The sequence below is a fragment of the Geotrypetes seraphini genome, chromosome 7 (genome assembly GCF_902459505.1).
Source record: "Geotrypetes seraphini chromosome 7, aGeoSer1.1, whole genome shotgun sequence".
NCBI classification, from domain to species: Eukaryota; Metazoa; Chordata; class Amphibia; order Gymnophiona; family Dermophiidae; genus Geotrypetes; species Geotrypetes seraphini.
Window position 1 is genome coordinate 88,169,900 of NC_047090.1, and position 22,235 is coordinate 88,192,134.

The 22,235-nt window shown below is 44.7% G+C and overlaps 1 protein-coding gene across 7 annotated transcripts in view; it reads left to right on the top strand.

The window, feature by feature from the left end:
- Positions 1-349: 349 nt before the first annotated feature.
- The window catches only part of SNX6 (sorting nexin 6), a 203,171-nt gene continuing 181,285 nt past the window's right edge, over positions 350-22,235 (top strand). Inside the window, exons 1-3 of one of the 7 annotated variants that reach the window (XM_033952085.1) lie at positions 350-520; positions 698-748; positions 7,917-8,021. In XM_033952085.1, the coding sequence (XP_033807976.1) occupies positions 515-520; positions 698-748; positions 7,917-8,021 (162 nt within the window). In that variant the 5' untranslated portion in view covers positions 350-514. Of the gene's footprint in view, positions 521-697; positions 749-800; positions 900-1,027; positions 1,388-4,979; positions 5,166-5,206; positions 5,395-7,916; positions 8,022-22,235 lie in introns of those variants that run through there. The other 6 variants (XM_033952086.1, XM_033952089.1, XM_033952091.1 and 3 more) reach the window with 6 other exon arrangements.

Below are 22,235 nucleotides of genomic sequence, written 5' to 3' on the forward strand. Positions count from 1 at the left end.
CTTTTTATAAAGCTGTTAAAAAATAATTTCATTCACCACTATAAAGTATCTTTATTTGAATCAATTTACAGTGTTATTGCTATAATTAAATACCCGTGCAACGCCGGGGCATCAGCTAGTGTTTCTATAAAACCCTGTGGATAAAGAGCTTTCCCATTCAGTCTCACTACTTCAGATTCAGGTGACAAAAACAACTACACATGTGTAAGCTGATAGCCACTTCCACAGAGATTATTTTATGCTCCAGCCAGTGCGCACAGCGCTACTCTCTTTTATCCCTCGCTGCTGCCCTCCCCCCCCCCCCCGGCTCACGAGCAATTTCTCGTTCTCCTTCTTCCTTTGCCTAACGACCACCGCAGTGAAACCAACGCTCCGCCACTTTCACCAGGTCTAACTCTCGCGCCCAGTTGCCGCCCGCTCGCTTCACAGCAGCTGGGAGGCGCCAGCCGCCGTCACGTGACCCCTTCCGGTCCAGCGCTCTACCGCTTGCCTGCGCTCTGGGCTAGGATCAGCCATGATGGTGGGTGTTTTCAACGGCTAAGAAAGAATAAAATAAAATAGTGCTTAAAGCTGTTCTCACTCTTCTGTACTTCCTATTCCCCCCCCCTCTGTCCTTGCAGCAGACTAAGTTGACTATACGTTTTGTGACTAAAGTCTTCTTGTTTTGTGTCTGTCTTTTCCCACTGTTCCTCCTTAGCAGGAAGGCCTGGACGACGGTCCCGACTTCCTCTCGGAAGAGGATAGAGGGGTAAGCGTTTCTATTATTGTTGTTTCTTCGTCATTAGTAGTTGTCCCGGGTAGGAAGGGACCGTACAGTACACGGAGGATATTGGTAGCCGGAACCTGCCGCCTGCTGTCTGCAATTCCCTAGCCGGGCTCCTTTTTTTGCGGCATTTACGGTATTTGCCGCTGTGTTTCCGTTATCTGCACTAATATTGGTGTATAGGGCTATCACCGCGGGATGCTCTTTATTGAATAAATTCATTGTTGTGGTTGTGTAAATGAAGAGACAGGTTGTGATTTTTTGCGGACGGGAAGGAGAAAGACCGTAAAGCTATAGCATTAACACAAGAAAGAGGTGTCATGTGTTTTTGAACCATCTCAACTGATAAACTTTGTGGCAATGTCTCGTCTGAATGGAAGTAATCTTTGAGCCCTATAATTTGACTATTGATGACCTTATTTTAGTGCTATAGCTTTCGGTTTCTTGTGTAATTAGTAGTATTTTTCATTGTTTCGCCATTTTTTCTTTGATTCTTGGATCCTAAGTTGAGGACTTGAGCTTAAATAGTAAATTCTACCATGAAGTTCCTATAGAGTTTTATTTTTAAATCTTTTTATTGTTGAACAGATACGAACTCAATACATCAGTGTTACAACCATCCAGGTTCAGCATATTATTTGCCTTACATGTCCTTCAAGTTCTATACAATTTTAAGGGTAGAAAGGTGCTTTCATTCTGCTCCTTGTTGAAATTTCAGAATTCAGTATGTTTTTCGTAAATTATATGAAAATTTATTCTTTAATAAACCTCTATTTAACCTGTCTTTGTAATTAAAAAAAAAAATAAAAAATTCCAGGATGACTCCTGGAAATGTTCTACTAAGTTGCCATTCTTCCAAGTAAGTTCTATTTATCATTGCCTTCTGTCATGTCAGGCAACTGATTTCTAAGTGACAGAGGTGGGTAGGATTAAATGGAATTAATTTGGAGGAGAGGAAATTTAGTATTTATTTTATTTTAAAAATATCTATATCGTTTTTAAACCTAAATGGTTTACATAATGTTACATACATAATTCTATAAAATAAATAAAATCAGACAAGCATAAACAAATAATTCTCAGAAAATCATCAGTGAAAGGATGAAAGCCAGAAAAGGCTTATACAAAAAATTTTCAAAAGTCAGCAGTCATGAGGGATCAGTAGCTAGAAAAAGGCATTTACAAATAACTGCATTTTGAGTAATTTCCTGAAATTGCCTTTTTCACAACATTTTTGTAATTAACTCACAAGTGAGTTCCACAGTTTAACCCCTGCACAACAGAAGGTCATTGTGCTGGTCTCAACATATTTTGTATTGACATTTGCTTTTAATAAAGCTGTTTTCAGAGCGCAGAGAGCTATTCGGTAAATAATTAGCATCATACTCTTAATTCAGGTATAATACCATACAAGAATTGATGACAAATCATTATTACTGCTTTATACTGAATTCTGAAAACAACTGCCAGCCAATGTAATTGTTGGAAGTAGGGTGCTCTGACTTGATTGTGTTTAAATGGGAAAATTTGCTTTTTTGCTGATGAAACTGAGGTTTGTAAGAGAGTTGCTGGAAGGCATAGACAGTGTGAACAGAGTTAAGCAAAAACTGTAAGACTGGTTAAGTTCCTCCTAGTTAAGCTTACATGTGATAAAATGCCAAGTAATGCATTTGGGGTGCAGAAATCCAAGTGTGCCTTATGGTTTCAGGCTAGTGAAACGCTATAAGATGATGGCCAAAGCTAGAATCCTTTTCCCTAATAACATTAATATAACCCACACTAATGCTTTAACAGAGTCTAAATTTCTATCTGAAGTAATAGAGTGTGAAGCTAAATGCTTATTACCAGCAAGGGCGACAGAAGTAACTGGAACAGCTGAACATAAGAACAGTGGGTCAGACCAGTTGTCCATCTAACCCAGTGGTCAATCCAGGTCACAAGTACCTAGCAAAAACCCAAATAGCAACATTCCATGCTCAATAGCAGACTACAGACTTTTGCTCTAGGAACTTGTCCAAACCTTTTTTAAAAACCAGCTACATTAATTGCTCTTACCACATCTTCTTGCTGTGTGTTCCAAAGTTTAACTATTCTCTGAGTGAAAAATATTTTCTCTAGTATCTCCCAGTAACTTCGAGTATGCCCTAGTCTTTGTAATATTTGATGGAGTAAAAAAAATCGATCCACTTGTACCTGTTCTACACCACTCAGAATTTTGTAGACGTGAGTCATATCTCTCTTCAGCTGTCTCTTTTCCAAACTGAAGAGCCCTAACCTCTTTAGTTTTTCCTCATATGAGAGGAGTTCCATCCCCTTTATCATCTGGATCACTCTTCTTTGAACCTTTTCTAGTTCCGCTATATCTTTTTGAGATAAGGCAACCAGAATTGAACACGGTACTCTAGGTGAGGTCGCACCATGGAGCAATACAGAGGCACCATAACATTTTTAGTCTTATGTTATCCCTTTTTAAATAATTTCTAGCATCTTTGTTTTTTTGGTCATTACCGCACATTGGGCAGAAGGTTTCAGCGCATTATCTACAATGACATCCAGATCTTTTTCTTGGGTGCTGACCTCCAAGGTAGACCCTAGCATCTGGTAACTATGATTTGGGTTATTCTTCCCAATGTGCATCACTTTACATTTGTATAATTAGTGAGAGAGTCTGGCTTCTGGGCCCCTTATAATTAAGCACTAACATTTGGAATGTTTTGAGCGTAAAAGGTTTTGGTAATAACCAGATGGGGTCATGCTGTACCCATATTGTATTATAATTGATAATTGAATGAACATGTTCATCATGTTAAGCATTTTTTTAAAATAAAATGGGCCTTTGTCAAATAGATGCCCATTAAAGTTACTGACAGCTATATGTATGATATAAAAACTTGCATGCTATGAGATATTGAAATAATAATTAGGTTATAACTTGAGAGATTTTCAAGTCCAGGAATCTTGTGGTGTTCCTTGTAAATTAATGTACATTTCTCCTTCCGTATTCGCGGTGGATGCAGGCGAACTATAGCCGTGAATATGGAAAAACCGCGAATAACTTTTATATGTTGTTTGCAGTTTTTTGTAACAGCCAGCGTTTTTACTATTGAAACCGCGAATAACTTTTCAATTGTTATTCACATTTTTTGGAAACAGCCATTATTATTACTATTGAAATTCGAAATTTGGGGGGAATAACAATATTTATTGCATAACAATACAGTAGTGTACAGTAATAAACTCAACAGGGTAAAAAAAAAAAGTTCAATACTGGTTTCTCACCAAGGGAAAAAAAAAGTTCAATACAGAGTTCATTACTAGAATACCTGTACTGTATACAGTACAGTACTAAAAAATACTCAGGCAGTGTCTTCATCCTCATTGTCCTGTACAAGTACTGCAGGAGGAGGAGACGAAGAGGATAAGTGAGCACCAGGGGCCATGGTGGGAGACCTGACCTGTTCCTGAAGGAGAGGCAAAATCCCAGTTCGGGCTGATAGCAGGCAAGCAGTGATTCCCAGTGATTTTTGGGCTGATAGCAGGCAAGCAGCGATTTTTGGGCTGATAGCAGGCAAGCAGCGATTCCAAGTGATTTTCAGGGTAGCAGCGATTCTCTCTATGGATGCTGGGTAGCAGTGATTCTCTCTATGGATGCTAGGAAGGTGCATTTCTCTCTATGGATGATGGGAAGCAGCGTTTTTCTCTGTGCACACTGGGAAGCAGCGATTTTGAGGGTGAAAGATTTGAAGCAGCGATTTTCAGAGTGAATGTTGGTAAATGCTAAACTTTTTTAGCGGTACAGTAAAAGAAAAGGAACTTTACTCATGACATTTTTGCGGGCGGAGTCAGCATGCGAAAAATCGTGAATAAGCAAAACCGCAAATATGGAGGGAGAAATGGTAGTTTCATTCTCAGCCTCTTTCTACAGTTGGCATAGTGTGGTGCTGAAGAGCCTGCTGATTGGCCAGGCATCAGAGAAGGGAAAGAAGTGGGTTGGATGAAGAAGTGGAGTATGAGGTTAAAGGGAAGAATGGAGGGGGATATGGAGAATTGAGAGAGCACAAGGGGAAGGGAGGAAGGAGAGAGTATCATTTTTACCAAAGCTTAAATGTCGTTTTTATTTGGCATTTCTTTGACAACTAACCTAGAAATGTTTGTTGCAATTCTAGTGAGGACAGGAGGTGGAGCCTGGTAAAAATGTCAGCTCGAAGCTACACTGGGATGCTGGCGCGGTCTTTTTGAATGTTTCCTAACTTGTCAAATGGTGAAAAGAAAGCTTAAACCCTGGGTTTACCCAGAAGAACATTTATCTTTGACTGGGCCAATGGATTCCTATGTGCAGCATGGCCCACGAGCACAGCAACCGGATGACAAAGCCTCAGCAGGAGGGAACGCGCAAACTGAGGTGTGAGCTCTCCCTAGAGGGTGCCAGCTTGTCTCTGGAGGAACGGACTCCTCCGGCTCGTCCTGTGGCATCTGGAGCAGTAGGAGTATGGGAGGAGCAGCTGACGCCAAATTGGGTTCAGGACGCCCTCTTGCCTGTCTGGCAGGGCGGGGGATCCGGCTCTGAGAGGAGGCAGGAAGAGTGTGCTATGCCAGCAATTCAGCTGGAAGGAAGAAAGGAGCAGACAAAAGTAGTTTTGAATATTTCTTCTGCAAACGCAAGTACTATTTCTATGACAGAGGTGCCAGAACTGAGTTTTTGCCCCTATGAAAACCTGCAGTCTTTAATATGGAGTCAATTTGGGAGGCTATTTCTAGTCTTCAAATCTCTCTAGGAAGCCAGATACAGCAGCTTTCCCAAAGGTGCACTGTAGTACTTTCAGAAAGTTTGGATTTGAAGAATAAAGTTTCAGCTTTAGAAATCAAGTTAGATGATTATGACACCAGAATAAAATCTTTAGAAATGCAAGCACTAACTTGGGTTAAAGATTTCAAGCAAGAAATGGTAGAAAACTCTATCAGGAGATGCAATTTGTGGAGTGGAAAATCTTATTTTATTGACAGATCAAATCTTACCCCCAGTTGTAAATATTTTGTTTTGTGTCCCTAATGAGCTTTTTAAATGAAATAATTATTTGGTTATAAGAGTGATACAAGCACAAGCTTTATTTGAATACAGTCTGGTCTAAGAGGAACAGGCTTAATTTATGGGTTTTAAGGGGGGGGGGATTCATCAACGGGTGCTAAATTTAAAGATACCCATTATATTCCTATGGGCATCTTTAGCGGTTAGTGCCCATTGATGAATTGCTGCTCCTTATTATCCTTTTAATTTTTTTGATATTTGAGTTTTGATTATCTTCAGATAGTGTGATCTAAAAACATTTGCTTATATTTTCTTCTGTTAATTGTTTTATTATTATTTGTCCTTTTACTTCTCTGCTCTTGTGAAAACAATTGTATTAATTATGAATTTTAAAAAGTTTGATAGAAGTACAAATGCTACCTGTTTTTTCAAGCATTTATTTACAGACAGACAAAATAGATTCTGAGTATTCTTTCAACTGAGTGAATTAATTAAAATAAGTGTTTGGTAGCATTGTTGCTTTCATTGATTTGGAAGCTAAGAACACTTTGGGTGTAATTTGTTTGTTAGTGCTTCAGATAAACTGAAAAATCCTTTTTTTTAAATGGGCTGTGACTGTCAGAACCATGGACCTATTAAGTGTTCCAAAGCTGTACTGCCTCCCAATGCAGACCAAGCAGCTGTTCAGCCAAATGGCCAATGTAGTTCTAGCTGGCAAATTAATTAAATTAGATTTTATACTTAAGTTAAAAAAAGGAAGCTGTACTCAACAGGATGTATCAAAACATATAGAAACATAGAAATATGATGGCAGATAAAGGCTAAATGGCCCATTCAGTCTGCCCATCTGCAATTACCATTATCTCTTCTCTCTCTAAGAGATCCTAAATGCCTATCCCATGCTTTCTTGAATTCAGACACAGTCTCTCTCTCTCCTCACCACTTCTTCTGGAGACTGTTCCACGCATCTACCACCCTTTCTGTAAAAAAGTATTTCCTTAGATTACTCCTGAGCCTATCACCTCTTAACTTCATCCTATGCCCTCTCATTCCAGAGCTTCCTTTCAAATGAAAGAGACTCAACTCATGCATATTTATGCCTTGTAGATATTTAAACGTGTCTATCATATATCCCTTCTCCTGCCTTTCCTCCAAAGTGTACATATTGAGATCTTTAAGTCTATCCCCATACGCCTTATGACGAAGACCATGCACCATTTTAGTAGCCTTCCTCTGGACTGTCTCCATCCTTTTTATATATTTCTGAAAGTGTGGTCTCCAGAATTGTACACAATATTCTAAATGAGATTTCACCAGAGTCTTATACAGGGGCATCAGTACCCCCTTTTACCTATACCTCTCCCTATGCACCCTAGCATCCTTCTAGCTTTCATCATCACTGTTTCAATTTGTTTGGCCACCTTAAGATCATCACATACAATCATACCCAAGTCTCACTCTTCTGTCATGCACATAAGTTCTTCACCCCCTAAACTGTACTGTTCCCTTGGGTTTTTGCAACTGAAATGCATGACCTTGCATTTCTAAAGCATTAAATTTTAGCTGCCAAGTATCAGACCATTCTTCAAGCTTTGCTAGGTTTGTCTTCATGTTATTCACACCATCCGGGGTGTCTACTCTATTGCAGATTTTGGTATCATCCGCAAAGAGGTAAATCTTACCCGACAGCCCTTCAGCAATATTGTTTATAAAAATGTTAAAAAGAACAGAACCTTGAGGTACATCACCTGTTTCCTCTTGCTTATCAGAACGCAATGTAAACAGCAGGTACTGCTTTGAGAAAGAAGTTATCTGCTGTATTTTATCTTACTTAGGTTGTAATTGAATTTTTCAATAAGATGCATGTGACTTCCTATGAACCCATATTATGAAAGGTTTTACCACAGTTCCCTACATTTTGGAGGGAAGCTCCCTACCCTTAGTTAGGTATTTCTTTAGTACAGTAATAAATTCTTATACTAGCGCATATGCTGTATTATTTTAAAAAAATGTGAAATGTATTTTACCATAATTTTATGTCTCAAAATTAGATGTTTAGCCTTGCAATTCATTTTATAGTATGAGTGTTCCTTTTCTTTTCATTTTAAACTGATATTTCTTTTTTAGCCTAAAGCAATAAATGTAGATCTACAAACTGATGCCACGCTGCAAGTTGATATTTCAGATGCTCTTAGCGAGAGAGACAAAGTGAAATTCACTGTCCACACAAAGGTAAAACCCAGCTGTTTAACTAGATATAGATGTCCTCTTTGTTAGGGCCCCTTTTCCTAAAGTGCATTAAGCAGTGCGGGTTTTAGTGGGAGCTAATAGCCAGTGTGCTAAAAATCACAAGCTAACTGCTTCGTGTGGGATGTGGTAGTAACTGGATGGGTGTGGACCACACGTTGTTAGCACATGATAAATAGTGCATTTTAACCATCAAATTTTCATTTAATATATGTGCTTAATACTACCTCAAGATGTGCAATAGACAAACTTATTTGTACAGGAACTGCAGAGGGAAGGAAGCGTGGGAGCACACTCCGCCCCCTTCCCCCGACGTTCCACCGCTGAGCCAGTTAAAAGGCTCAGCGCCCAACGGTGCGCTGCTGTTCGGCGTGCCGTTGAAGGCGCATGTCAAAGGCGCCTTAGCGAGCGCCTTTGCGAGGTGACCAAGAAGCGACCTTAACACAACCAAACTCAAGTCCTCCTAACCAGCCCTCACGAAGACACCCTCCAACACCAGCCACCCACAACACCACAAACCAACCTCTCCATCACCGACTAGCAACAAGCCAGGAAAGAAAAAGATAATCCCCAACACTTCCAATACCCCCACTACCGCTACCATGATGAAACCACACCACAAAAATATCAAGCTATCCTACTGATTACCCTACTCCTAACCAACCAGAAGATAACAGCAAACAACATCTCATCCATACCAACCATATCTAACTCCAAGGGAACCATCCAACCTACCAGACGACTCTCAATAGATAATTTTACAAACTATCAGACCTACATCTATCAATCCACCACACATACTACAAGAAGACCAGCCAACCCTTGCAAGACCAAAACGCAACCCTGCCTAAGATCACTCATCTATCCCAAAATAACTCGGATCACACAAACAGCCTACATCACTCTCACTTGTGCATATGTGAATATCAGATCCATAGGCCCCAAGACAGAACACATTAAAGACCTGGATAGAAGAAGAAAATATAGATTGCCTTTTCCTCACAGAAACCTGGCTTATCTCAGATTCAGACCCCAGAATAATGGAAGTATGCCCAAAGGGATACAAAATAATAGTGGTCTGCAGAGAAAACAAAAGAGGAGGAGGTATCGTCATAATAGCTAAAACCACCTTAGACCTAAAAATACAAGACAAATCAACTACCCCATACATGGTTCTACTAGCCTGTCAACTCTCAAGCACATCACTTTAAGGAACACTAACATGCATGCTCTGCTATATAATTCCAGGAAACTGGAACACAGCAAAACCAAAATTAAAAGATTTCATTTACCAAAACTCACTAACGACAACATACAACTTAATACTAGGAGACCTTAACCTACACCTCGATAACCAATCCCACAAACAAGTTGAAAACTTACTAGCATATCTCGAGGTCCTAACATACAAGATACTAGACCCCCAAACCACTCATGAAAAAGGACACCAACTCGACATTGCAGCCTACATGTCCCAACAGCCCACTCAGCTAGAAATATATACATCAAACAGATACTGGTACCGATCCTTATCCCAGGACAAGCAGGCATGATATTCTCACATGTGGATGACGTCATCTACGGAGCCCCGATGCGGAAGCATTTTCAAGCAAACTTGATTGAAGATTTAAGTTTGCTCTGCTGCTCCACTAGGGGGCGCATCCCCTCGTGGTCTCCAGTTCAAAATTTTCCGCTGAACCTAGAAATCGTGTTTTTTCAGGCTCTGCCCCAACTGCCTTCTAGTACCACGATTTTTTCTTGTTTTTCTCGATTTAGTCGCTGTGCGCGAGTTTTTTCTTGTTTCAACTGTTCCTGCTTCGTTTTTCACCGACCCGGAGGCTTCCGGGTCCCCGCGGCCGCGTGGCTATTCGAGCCGCGGCCAGTTTCGATTTAATGTCCCGGCCTTTGACCGGCTTTAAAAAGTGCTCCCGGTCCTCGCAGTCCCTACAGTTCATCGGGGCCACGCTGGATACGGTTCGCCTCCGTTCCTTCCTCCCCCCTCCGCGCCTAGAGGCGTTAGTAAGTCTGAGTCGAAGGATCTCTCTGCTGACCTCAGTATCAGCCCGACAGATGATTACTCTCCTAGGCCACATGGCCTCCACCGTCCATGTCACACCCTTCGCCCGCCTCCATCTGAGAATACCTCAATGGACCCTGGCCTCTCAATGGCGTCAAGACCGGGACCCGATCGACCGTCCCGTGACAGTGACTCCTTCCTTGCAAAGATCGCTCCGCTGGTGGGCTGCCTCTTCAAATCTTTCCAAAGGTTTACTCTTCCTCGCCCCTCATCACAGCAAGGTACTCACCACGGACTCGTCAGAGTACGCTTGGGGAGCCCATCTGGACGGCCTACGCACGCAGGGAAAGTGGTCAGCGGAAGACCGCCGCTGTCACATCAACATGCTAGAGCTCTGGGCAATCTATCTCGCAGATGTAGCTTTTCAACATCTGCTCCACGACCGGGTGGTCCTCATCCGAACCGACAACCAGGTAGCAATGTACTATGTAAACAAACAAGGAGGAACAGGGTCTTGGTCCCTCTGCCGGGAAGCCCTGCGCCTCTGGAAATGGGCAATCTCCAACAACACCTTCCTTCGAGCGGTGTACATACAAGGAGAACAAAACTGTCTGGCGGACAGACTAAGCCGCCTCCTCCAGCCACACGAGTGGTCACTGCACTCTCAAACCCTACGACAGGTGTTCAAACAGTGGGGGACACCTCAAATAGATCTGTTCGCATTCCCCCACAGTCACAAACTGCCTCTCTTCTGCTCCAGGATGTACTCCCTGGACCGGCTCGAGGCCGACGCCTTCCTCCTCGACTGGGAGGGAAGGTTCCTGTACGCGTTCCCGCCGTTTCCTCTGATCCTGCGGACGCTCGTCCACCTGAAAACATTACAAGCCACCCTGATCCTGATTGCTCCTCGCTGGCCACGCCAGCCTTGGTTTTCCCTTCTACTTCAACTCAGTGTCAGAGATCCACTGCCTCTGCCTCGGTTTCCCTCTCTACTATCACAGGGTCAGGGTTCGCTGTTACATCCCAATCTTCAATCTCTTCATCTGAATGCTTGGTTTCTTTCCCCCTGACTTCTCTCCCCGTGTCTCAATCAGTCAAGGAGATATTGGAGGCCTCTAGAAAGACCTCAACGAGAACCTGCTACTCCCAAAAGTGGACCAGATTCTCAGCCTGGTGCTCCTCTCACAGCCAGGACCCGGTGTCGGTCCCCGTCCCCCTGGTCCTTGACTATTTACTTCAATTATCTCACTCCGGCCTAAAGACCAACTCCATTCGAGTACACCTCAGTGCGATTGCAGCCTTCCATCAGCCCCTGGAAGGGAAAGCCCTCTCGCTCCACCCCCTAGTCTCTCGCTTCATGAAGGGTCTTCTAAATGTCCACCCTCCTCTCAAACCTCCTCCGGTGGTTTGGGACCTTAACGTGGTTCTGGCTCAACTAATGAAACCCCCATTTGAGCCCCTAGACAAATGCCATCCAAAATTCCTCACTTGGAAGGTGATTTTCCTGCTTGCGCTCACTTCCGCTCGGCGGGTTAGTGAGCTACAAGCTCTAGTGGCGGACCCACCCTTCACGGTATTCCATCACGACAAGGTGGTACTCCGCACTCATCCAAAGTTCTTGTCTAAAGTAGTGTCGGATTTTCATCTCAATCAGTCCATTGTCTTACCTGTGTTTTTCCCCAAGCCCCACTCTCATCCCGGAGTAGTGGCGCTCCACACTCTTGACTGTAAGAGAGCGTTGGCCTTCTACCTCCAACGCACTCAACCACACCGGAAAGTCCCACAATTGTTTTTGTCCTTTGACCCAAACCGGTTAGGTCACCCAGTCTCCAAGCGCACCTTGTCCAACTGGTTGGCCGATTGCATCTCCTTCTGCTACGCTCAGGCTGGTCTCGCACTGCATGGTCGAGTAACGGGACACAAGGTCCGAGCGATGGCAGCCTCCGTAGCGTTCCTCAGGTCCACACCTATTGAGGAAATCTGCAAGGCTGCCACGTGGTCTTCGGTTCATACTTTCACCTCCCATTACTGTCTGGACTCACTGTCCAGGAGCGATGGCCGGTTCGGCCAATCGGTTTTGCGAAATCTATTTGCTTAAATTGCCAACTTCCCTCCATCCCTTTTCAGTTAGCTTGGAGGTCACCCACATGTGAGAATATCATGCCTGCTTGTCCTGGGATAAAGCACAGTTACTTACCGTAACAGGTGTTATCCAGGGACAGCAGGCATATATTCTCACAACCCGCCCACCTCCCCGAGGTTGGCTTCCTTGCTAGTTAAGTGAACTGGAGATCACGAGGGGATGCACCCCCTAGTGGAGCAGGAAGGCACACATGCGTGGAGCAGCAGAGCAAACTTAAATCTTCAATCAAGTTTGCTTGAAAATGCTTCCGCATCGGGGCTCCGTAGATGACGTCACCCACATGTGAGAATATATGCCTGCTGTCCCTGGATAACACCTGTTACGATAAGTAACTGTGCTATATGGTCTGACCATTATACGTACTCCTTTAAAATCAACTGGACCGAAAACAAAAGCAAACCAATTACACAAAAAATAACCTACATTTCACGCCCACACGTCGACCCCACCATAATTCTGGACAAAGACAGACACCATAATCCAAGACTACAACCCCAAAGACTTCGTCCCACAATGGAACATCCTAAGTACAGCAACCCTAGATGAACTAGCCCCAGAACAATCCAAAACAAGAATACATAGAAAATCCGACAAATGGTTTGACAATGAACTACTCCAACTCAAAAGAAAATGCAGACAACTAGAAAGAAAATGGAGAAAAAGTAGCCAAGATTCCACAAAAGCAGCATGTAAAATACTTTACCAAAATTACAAACAAAAGCTGAAAGAAAAAAGAAAAACATACTACACAAAGCAAATAGAAGAAGGACCCCAAGACACAAAAAAGATATTCCAGTTACTAAAATAACTCACAGACACCTCATATCTGACCAATAACAACTCCCCCCTTTCCCTCAGCCACCGCGTTAGCCACATTCTTAAAAAATAAGATCACTAATATCAGATCCACGTTCAATGATACACCGACTAACCTAGAAGAAATCTCAACTTCTCCCACAGAAAAAAGAATCGGTAGCAGCAGACAGAACCTGGTCCCACGTCAACAAACTATATAACAAATACAGTCATGCAGCCTGCAAACTTAATCACTGCCCACCATACCTACTGAAAACCTCCAGTACGCTATTCCGCACTCTGCTCCTACAATGGATACAAACCCTACTCACCGACGGCCATTTCCCACAAAACCTCAGCGAAATCATCATAACTCCAATCCTAAAAGACCCCAAGGGAGCAACAGACCAACCATCTTACTATAGACCTATAGCCTCAATCCTATTATATGTCAAACTAATGGAAGGCCTAGTAGCTAAAGCCCTAAACAGTTACCACAACTTACTCCACCCCACGCAGTCTGGCTTCAGAACCAACTACAGCACAGAGACCCTACTAGGAACACTCATGGACATCGCGAGACAACACCTCTACACTGGAAAAAAATGATGATCATATAACTAGACTTCTCTGCAGCCTTTGATCTAGTAGACCACGACATCCTCTTACAAACTCTAGATGCAATAGGAAGTACAGGAACAGTTCTAACATGGTTTAAAGGATTCCTACAATCCAGAATTTATAGAGTCAAAACAAACAAAGAAAATCGGATCCTTGGTCCAACCCATGTGGAGTGCCACAAGGATCTCCCTATCTCCCACACTTTTCAACCTATACATCGCTTCCCTAAGTTCCTACCTAGATAAATTAGGCATTACCTCTTACAGTTATGCAGATGATATCACCATACTCCTCCCCTTCAACCAACTTGAACCATCCATGTAAGGCACAATACACGGAACACTTGAAACAGTAGCAACATGGATGAAAGAACACAAACTAAAACTTAACCCGGACAAAACAAACTTCATCTTCCTTGAAAACTGCAAAACCCCAACCTTGACAAACATAGAAATTAACTCGATCTCATACCCCATTCAACCCACGCTAAAACTCCTCGGAGTGCTGATAGACAGAGGTTGTACCATGCAACCACAAATCAACAAAATTATAAAAACATCATTCGCCACTATGAGAAACCTTAGACAAGTCCAAAAATTCTTTGACAGAAAACAATTCCAACTTGTGGTTCAATCACTAATCCTAGGCCTAATAGACTACTGCAACATGCTATATCTCCCCTGCCCAACAACAAAGATGAAACAACTCCAAACAATACAAAATATAACCCTAAGACTTATCTACTCTTTGAAAAAATACGACCACATCACGGAGGCCTACCACGACTCTTAACTGGCTCCCAATAAAAGCCAGAATACACTTCAAATTCCTTTGCCTACTATTCAAAGCTATAAACAGAAACAGCCCTTCCTACTGGAACAATAGACTAACTCATTCCACCTCAATCAGACACAGGAGAACCCACACTATAGTCACACACCCGCCAATCAAAAATGTCAAATGAAGAAAAATATGACAACCTTCTGGCCACCAGAGCAGCAAAACTGGACCGACAATTCGCCAATCTGCTGACTTCAACCACAGACTACAAAACTTTCAAAAAAGAAACAAAAACCTTACTCTTTAAAAAACACATAAAACCAATATAACTTTACCAATAAAGTTTCAAACTCCACCGGCATTACCATTCTACTCCTTAGCAAATTAGAAAATATTCCTATATAATCTTATGTATTAAGATCATAACAATTCTTATGTAATCCGCCTTGAACTGCAAGGTAAAGGCGGAATAGAAGTCACTAATGTAATGTAATGTAACTGAAGGGGGAATGCTGAAAACAACACCAACAGTTTCTGCAAAACCTCTGCAATTACAGTGAATTAGTTTTTGCACTTAATGTGCAGTAAGTTCAAAAATTTACAACACTTTAGTACAAGGGCCTCTTGATTGGGAATGAGACCAGTCGGTGTTGAATTGGAGCTTTGGAAGTGTAATAAGTGAACCATAAAAATACGTCCCCCATTTATTTTTTTTGTATACTGTGACCTGGGAATATCTTTGACATTCTCATCTGTAAGATTACTTTTAATGCATTACTGATGGAGCTAACCCAACAGAGAGAATGTCAAATTTATAGTTCTGATATTCTCTATGCAAAATGCAGGCTTACAAATCCCAGAATATTTAGGAATAGTGATTTTGGCCATTATAGAATATTGGCTTAGCACTCAATTTTGGTGCCCAAAAAGTGTGGCACCATAAAGGCTAACAAAGCTTAGTAAATAAAAGCTCTCAAATGTTTCATTTGTTAACCACAACATTTCAAATGGCAAGGAGAGTGTGTGACGCAGTGGTTAAAGCTACAGTCTCAGCACCCTGAGGTTGTGGGTTCAAACCCACGCTGCTCATTGTGACTCTGGGCACTTAGTCCCCTTCCTTGCCTCAGGTACTTTAGCTAGATTGTGAGCCCACCAGGACAGACAGGAAAAAATGCTTGAGTACCTGAGTCAATTCATGTAAAACTGCTCTGAGCTCCCCTGGGAGAACGGTATAGAAAATTGAATAAATAAATAAGTTTAAACACTGTATACGTATAGATAACCATAAACAACATTATCCCAGGACAAGCAGGCAGCATATTCTTGACTGATGGGTGACGGCACCGAGGGAGCCCCGGTACGGACAATTTTAGAGTGATTGCACTCTAAGAACTTGGAAAGTTCTAGCAGGCCGCACCGCGCACGCGCAAGTGCCTTCCCGCCCGACGGAGGCGCGCGGTCCCCAGTTTCTTAGTTTCCGCGGAGCTAAGAAGACGCGTTCTTTTCAACGGCCGTTGAAAAGTACTTTTTTCGCCTTCCCGCTCGCGAAAATCTTGTGAGGAAGTAAATCTTCCTTATTTTATTATTATTTCATTGTTTTTTCTTTAAAAAAAACCAAAAAACCTTTATTTTTTCTCTCGGGTTCGCCCCGGCGGGGCCTGTTGCCATCATCGAGGCCTCGGCCTTCGATTTGGCAGAAGCCGTTTTTACTTTCATGCTCCCTCAGCCAGGGTTCAAGAAGTGCCAGCGGTGTGCACGGCCCATTTCTCTGACCGACCCGCACAACTGGTGTTTACAGTGCCTGGGTCCGGATCATAGGGCTTCCACCTGCACCCATTGTGCCACCTTGAAAAAAAGAACGTTGAAAAACCGTCAAATTCAACAGAGATTACTTTTCGGTGTCGAGATGGCTGACTCTGCGGCATCGACACCGGCATCGGCTCCTTCGCAATCGGCACCCACTTCTTCGACGCCGCGCAACACCGCGTCGGCGTCGCACCAATCAGGTAAGCCGGCTAAGAAGCCTTCCCTGCTGGAGCGCCCTCCGGTCTCTGTAGCAGCGAGTCCAGTCCTGCCGACCATGAGGCGCCCGCGAAAACGCTCCGCCCCCATAGAGGTGAGTTCCTCGTCCTCGGGCTCCTCATCCTCTGGGCGTCGAGCGGCACCACAGGTACCGCAGAAAAAGAAAGCGGTACCGGTGCCTTTGCTGGACGAGCGAATTGCAGCCGTCCTTCAGGTGCAACTTAAAGAGCAGTTGCAGCAGCTCCTTCCTGCTCTATTGGCACCGAACCTTCCAGTCCCGGTCCGGTCTGAGCCACCGGTACCGACAGTGGGGCAGCCTCTATTGTCCGCTTCCACTCTATCGGTACCGGTCCATTCAGCTTCCTCGGTCTCCATGCTGGTTCTGGCGCCGGAACCGAGAGTGCTGCATCAGGCTGTTCAAACTTCGGCACCGATACAGCCTTGAACTTCTCCCGGTACCGCTTCTTTGAGGTCGGGTAAGTCGGTATATAAAACCCGACACCTTGAACCCTTGACACCGGAGTCTCGGGATCGCAGTTTCCAAATTAGGGATCCTGATCTGTGGGGTGACTCCGAAGAGCCTCTTCTCTCTGAAGGTGAATGTTCATCTGGTGTAGAGGATCCTTCTGTTCAAGATCCATCCTCTAAACCAGATTCTGCCTCTTTCACCTCTTTCTTGAAAGAGATGTGTGAATCTCTTTCTATTCCCTTGGAGGCTGAGTCCAAGAAATCCAAAGCGTTCCTTGATGCACTGGACTTTGACCAGCCTCCAAGGGAATTCCTCAAATTACCCCTCCATGATATTTTGAGGGAGACCTTTTATAAAAATCTGGAGACTCCTTTGACTATCCCAGGAGCTCCTCGTAAATTGACTCCTTTATATAAAGTTATCCCCATACCTGGCTTTGATAAACCGCAGCTTCCACACGAGTCTCTATTAGTGGAATCTACTCTGAAAAAGTCTGCGGGGGCTAGTGTGTACGCCTCTGTCCCTCCTGGCAGAGAAGGGAAAGCCATGGACAAATTTGGTAAGCGGTTATACCAAAATGCTATGTTGGCTAACCGGTCAGGGAATTATGCTTTTCATTTCTCCTTTTATCTGAAGCATCTCATTCAGAATCTGGCTTCCTTTGAGAAATACCTCCCTGACCGCAAACGATCTGCTTTTCGCCAATGTTCTTCTTCTCTTCTCCAGCTTCGCAAGTTCATGGTCCGTTCTATCTATGACACCTTCGAACTCACCTCTAGAGCCACGGCCATGTCTGTTGCCATGCGTCGTCTAGCCTGGCTCAGGGTATCGGAGCTTGATGTCAACCATCAAGATCGCCTAGCTAATGCTCCATGCCTAGGGGATGAACTTTTTGGTGATTCCATGGATTCCACCACACAAAAATTGTCTGCACATGAGACTCGATGGGACACTCTTCTTAAAACCAAAAAGAAGACTCCACCTGTCCGCCCTTTTCGTCAGCAATCGGCCTATCAGAGTCGTTATGTGGCTAGACCCTTACCACAGGCTCCTCAGCAGCCTAGGCGTCAGCGCCAACAACAAAGGCAACCTCCTCGGACGCAACAGCAGCAACAGGTGAAACCTCCTTCACCACAGAAGTCCACGCAACCCTTTTGACTTCGTTCTCCAGGGCATAGCCAGTGTTTTACCATCTGCCCATCTTCCTCAACCCATAGGAGGACGTCTTTCTCTGTACCTCAGCCGTTGGGAGACCATCACCTCGAACCAGTGGGTCCTCAACATCATCTGCCACGGCTACTCTCTCAACTTTCAGACTCTTCCTATCCTAAGTCTGCCAAAAGAGTCTGCTTTGAACACTCCTCAGTCCTCCCTTCTTCTACAAGAAGTTCAATCCCTCCTTCTTCTGAACGCTATAGAGGAAGTTCCTCTCGATCAGAAGGAGCAGGGATTCTACTCTCGTTACTTTCTGGTCCCCAAAAAAACCGGAGATCTCAGACCCATTTTAGATCTTCGCGATCTCAACAAATGCTTGGTCAAAGAAAAATTCAGAATGCTTTCTCTGGCCACTCTTTACCCTCTTCTCAATCAAGGTGACTGGCTATGCTCCCTCGATCTCAAAGGGGCATACACTCACATACCGGTCAATCTGGCCTCCAGACAGTACCTCCGCTTCATGATCAATCACTGTCATTACCAATACAAGGTGTTACCCTTCGGCCTTGCATCCTCTCCCAGAGTGTTCACCAAATGTCTCATTGTGGTGGCTGCTTTTCTACGCTTTCATCATCTTCAGGTCTTCCCTTATCTGGACGACTGGTTAATCAAAGCCACTTCCTCTCAGGCAGTGCTCCTTGCCACCAACCAGACCATCCTTTTTCTATAACTTCTGGGGTTCGAGATCAATCTACCCAAATCACATCTCATCCCTACTCAGAGTCTTCAGTTCATAGGAGCGGTCTTGGACACAGTCCTCATGAGAGCATTCCTGCCGTCCAACCGTCTTAAGACTCTTCAATCTCTATGCCAGCAGGTGCTTCCACAATGCTCCATCTCTGCCAAGCAAATGATGATACTCCTGGGTCACATGGCCTTGACAGTTCATGTCACCCCCTTCGCACGTCTTCACCTGCGCACTCCTCAATGGACCCTAACTACCCAGTGGTCCCAAGCGACGGATCCTTGCTCACGACACATATTTGTGACATCATCTCTTCGTCAGTCTCTACAATGGTGGTTGATATCTTCAAATCTATCCAGAGGTCTTCTGTTCCATCTACCTCCTCATCAACTAATAATCACCACAGACGCCTCCCCTTATGCCTGGGGGACTCACTTGAACGAGTTTCAAACTCAAGGCCTTTGGGCGGCTCAGGAGAAAAAACATCACATCAATTTCCTGGAACTCCGGGCGATGTTTTATGCCCTCAAGGCTTTCCAACATCTTCTCTTTCCTCAAGTTCTTCTCCTTTGCACAGACAATCAAGTTGCAATGTACTACATCAACAAACAGGGTGGGACAGGCTCTCGCCTTTTGTGTCAAGAAGCCCAAAAGATTTGGTCTTGGGTGACAGATCACCAATTATTCCTGAAGGCTGTCTACATTCAGGGAGAGCAGAATTCCTTAACGGACAATCTCAGCAGAATTCTCCAGCCCCATGAATGGACTCTCGATCCTTTGACTCTCCAGTAGAGAGCTGCACGGGGATGACGGGAATCCCGCGGGACCCGCGGGGATCCCGCGGGTTCCCCCTTTGGGTCACGGGGATCCCGTGGGGACACCTCCGAGGGTCGCGGGGTTCCTGCGGGGTTGGATCGCAGTGCACTCGAGCCGCAAGGGTAGTCTCCTTCTCCTTACCTGCCCTGTCGCAGCACACAGCCGAACGGAAATCTTCCCGATGTCAGCGCTGACGTCGGAGGGAGGGCTTAAGCAAAGCCCTCCCTTCCTCCGACGTCAGCGCTGACATCAGGAAGACTTCCGGTCAGCTGTGTGCGGCAGGGCAGGTAGAGAGAAGGCAATGGTGTACGAAAGAGGGGGGAGGGGGCGGTCCGCCCTGGAGAATGTGCACAGCCGGTCAGGTCCCCCGATCGACCGACAACAGGCCGGTCGACAAATCTCCCTGCCCTGTAGCCACGAATCTAAATTACCTCTTACAGCAGCTTCACTACTCCAGCTGCTGTAAGAAGGTAATTTAGATTTGCGGCTACAGGACAGGGAGATTTGTCCGACCGGGCCTGTTCTGTTGTCGGTCGGGTGCAAAAGCGCCATAAAGGTGGAGGCAGGGAGGGAGGAAAGATGGAGTGGAGAAGAAAAGACGCTTAAGGGGGGAGAAGGCCGCTGAAAGCACTGGGGAAGACAAAGGGGTGGAAAAGAACGCTGAAAGGACATGGGGTAAACGGGAGGAAGGGGGGGGGAAGGACCCTGAAAGCACTGGGGAAGACAAAGGGGTGGAGAATGCCACTGAAAGGACATGGGGAAAACAGGGGTGGAGAAGGCCGCTGAAAGGACATGGGGAAGACAGAGGGGGGAGAAGGCCGCTGAAAGGACATGGGGAAGACAGAGGGGGGAGAAGGACGCTGAAAGGACATGGGGAAGGCAGAGGGGGGAGAAGGATGCTGCCTGACAGGACATGGGGAAGATGGTGGGGGAGAAGGACACTGAAAGGAAATGGGGAAGAGGGAATGGGAAGAAGACGCTGGCAGGGAAGAAGACAGAGGTGCCAGACTATGGGGGGAGCGGAGGGAAAAAGATGGGTGCCAGACCAATTTGGGAGAGGGGAGAAAGGGAGAGGCACAGTAACAGAGCAAATGGAAGACACAGAGAGAAGAGAGGCAGTGGATGGAAGGAATTGAATGAGAACATGAAGAAAGCAGAAACCAGGCAATAAAGGTAGGAAAAAAATTCTTTTTTTTTTTTTGCTTAAGGATAAAGTAGTATATTAGTTGTGTTGATAAAAATTTATAAACATTAGAGGCTCTGGTAGAAACCCGTTTACAAAGTATGTATTCTTCCCAATTAATATTTCCAAATTAATAAAGTCTTTTTGCTTATTTTTAAATGGGTTTCTACCAGAGCCTTTAATTCAGTAGCATAATTAAATGAAATAATTATTTCTGTAGTTTATAGGGACAGGCGGGGACGTAGGGGATTCCTCGCGGGGACGGAGGGGATTCCTCGCGGGGACGGGTGGGGACGGAGGGATTCCTCGCGGGGACGGGTGGGACTTTGGCGGGGACGGTTGGGATTTCTGTCCCCGCGGAACTCTCTACTTTCCAGTCCATTTTCGCTCAATGGGGCACTCCTCAGATAGACCTCTTTGCAGCTCCTCACAATCATCAGCTGCCCCACTTCTGCTCCAGACTCTACTCTCCTCACCGTCTGGCAGCGGATGCATTTCTTCTGGATTGGTCCAATATGTTCCTGTATGCTTTCCCTCCACTGCCTCTCATGTTACGAACCTTGTTCAAGCTCAAGAGGGAACAAGCCACCATGATTCTCATTGCTCCACGGTGGCCCAGGCAACATTGGTTCTCCCTTCTACTTCAACTCAGCTCCAGGGAGCCTATTCTTCTTCCACTGTTTCCTTCTCTGCTTACCCAGCATCAGGAGACCCTTCTGCATCCCAACCTCCAGTCTCTGCACCTGACAGCTTGGTATCTCTCGGGCTGACTTCAACTGATCCTCTTCTGTCTCAGCCCGTTCGTTCTATTCTGGATGCTTCCAGGAAACCGGCCACTCTGCAATGTTACCATCAGAAGTGGACACGGTTTTCTTCTTGGTGTCTTCTTCATCATCATGATCCCACTTCCCTTGCAGTGGAGACCTTGTTAGATTATCTTCTTTCTTTGACTCTGGTCTCAAGTCTACTTCCATCAGAGTCCACCTCAGTGCTATTTCTGCTTTTCATGAGCCAGTTCATGGGAAACTTCTCTCAGCTCATCCTTTAGTTTCCAGATTCATGCGGGGTCTTTTCAGTGTGAAACCACCTCTTAAGCCTCTTCCCGTAGTCTGGGATCTCAATGTGGTTCTTTCCGCCTTAATGAAGCCTCCATTTGAACCTTTGGCTACAGCTCCTTTCAAGTTTCTCACTTGGAAAGTGGTCTTCCTTATTGCTCTTACCTCTGCCAGGAGGGTCAGTGAGCTGCATGCACTAGTTGCTGATCCACCTTTTACAGTCTTTCATCACGACAAGGTGGTTCTGCGTACACATCCAAAGTTTCTCCCTAAGGTTGTCTCTGAATTTCATCTCAACCAATCGATTGTTCTGCCTGTATTCTTTCCGAAACCTCATTCTCACTCTGGAGAACAGGCTTTACATACTTTGGACTGTAAACGGGCTTTAGCTTTTTATT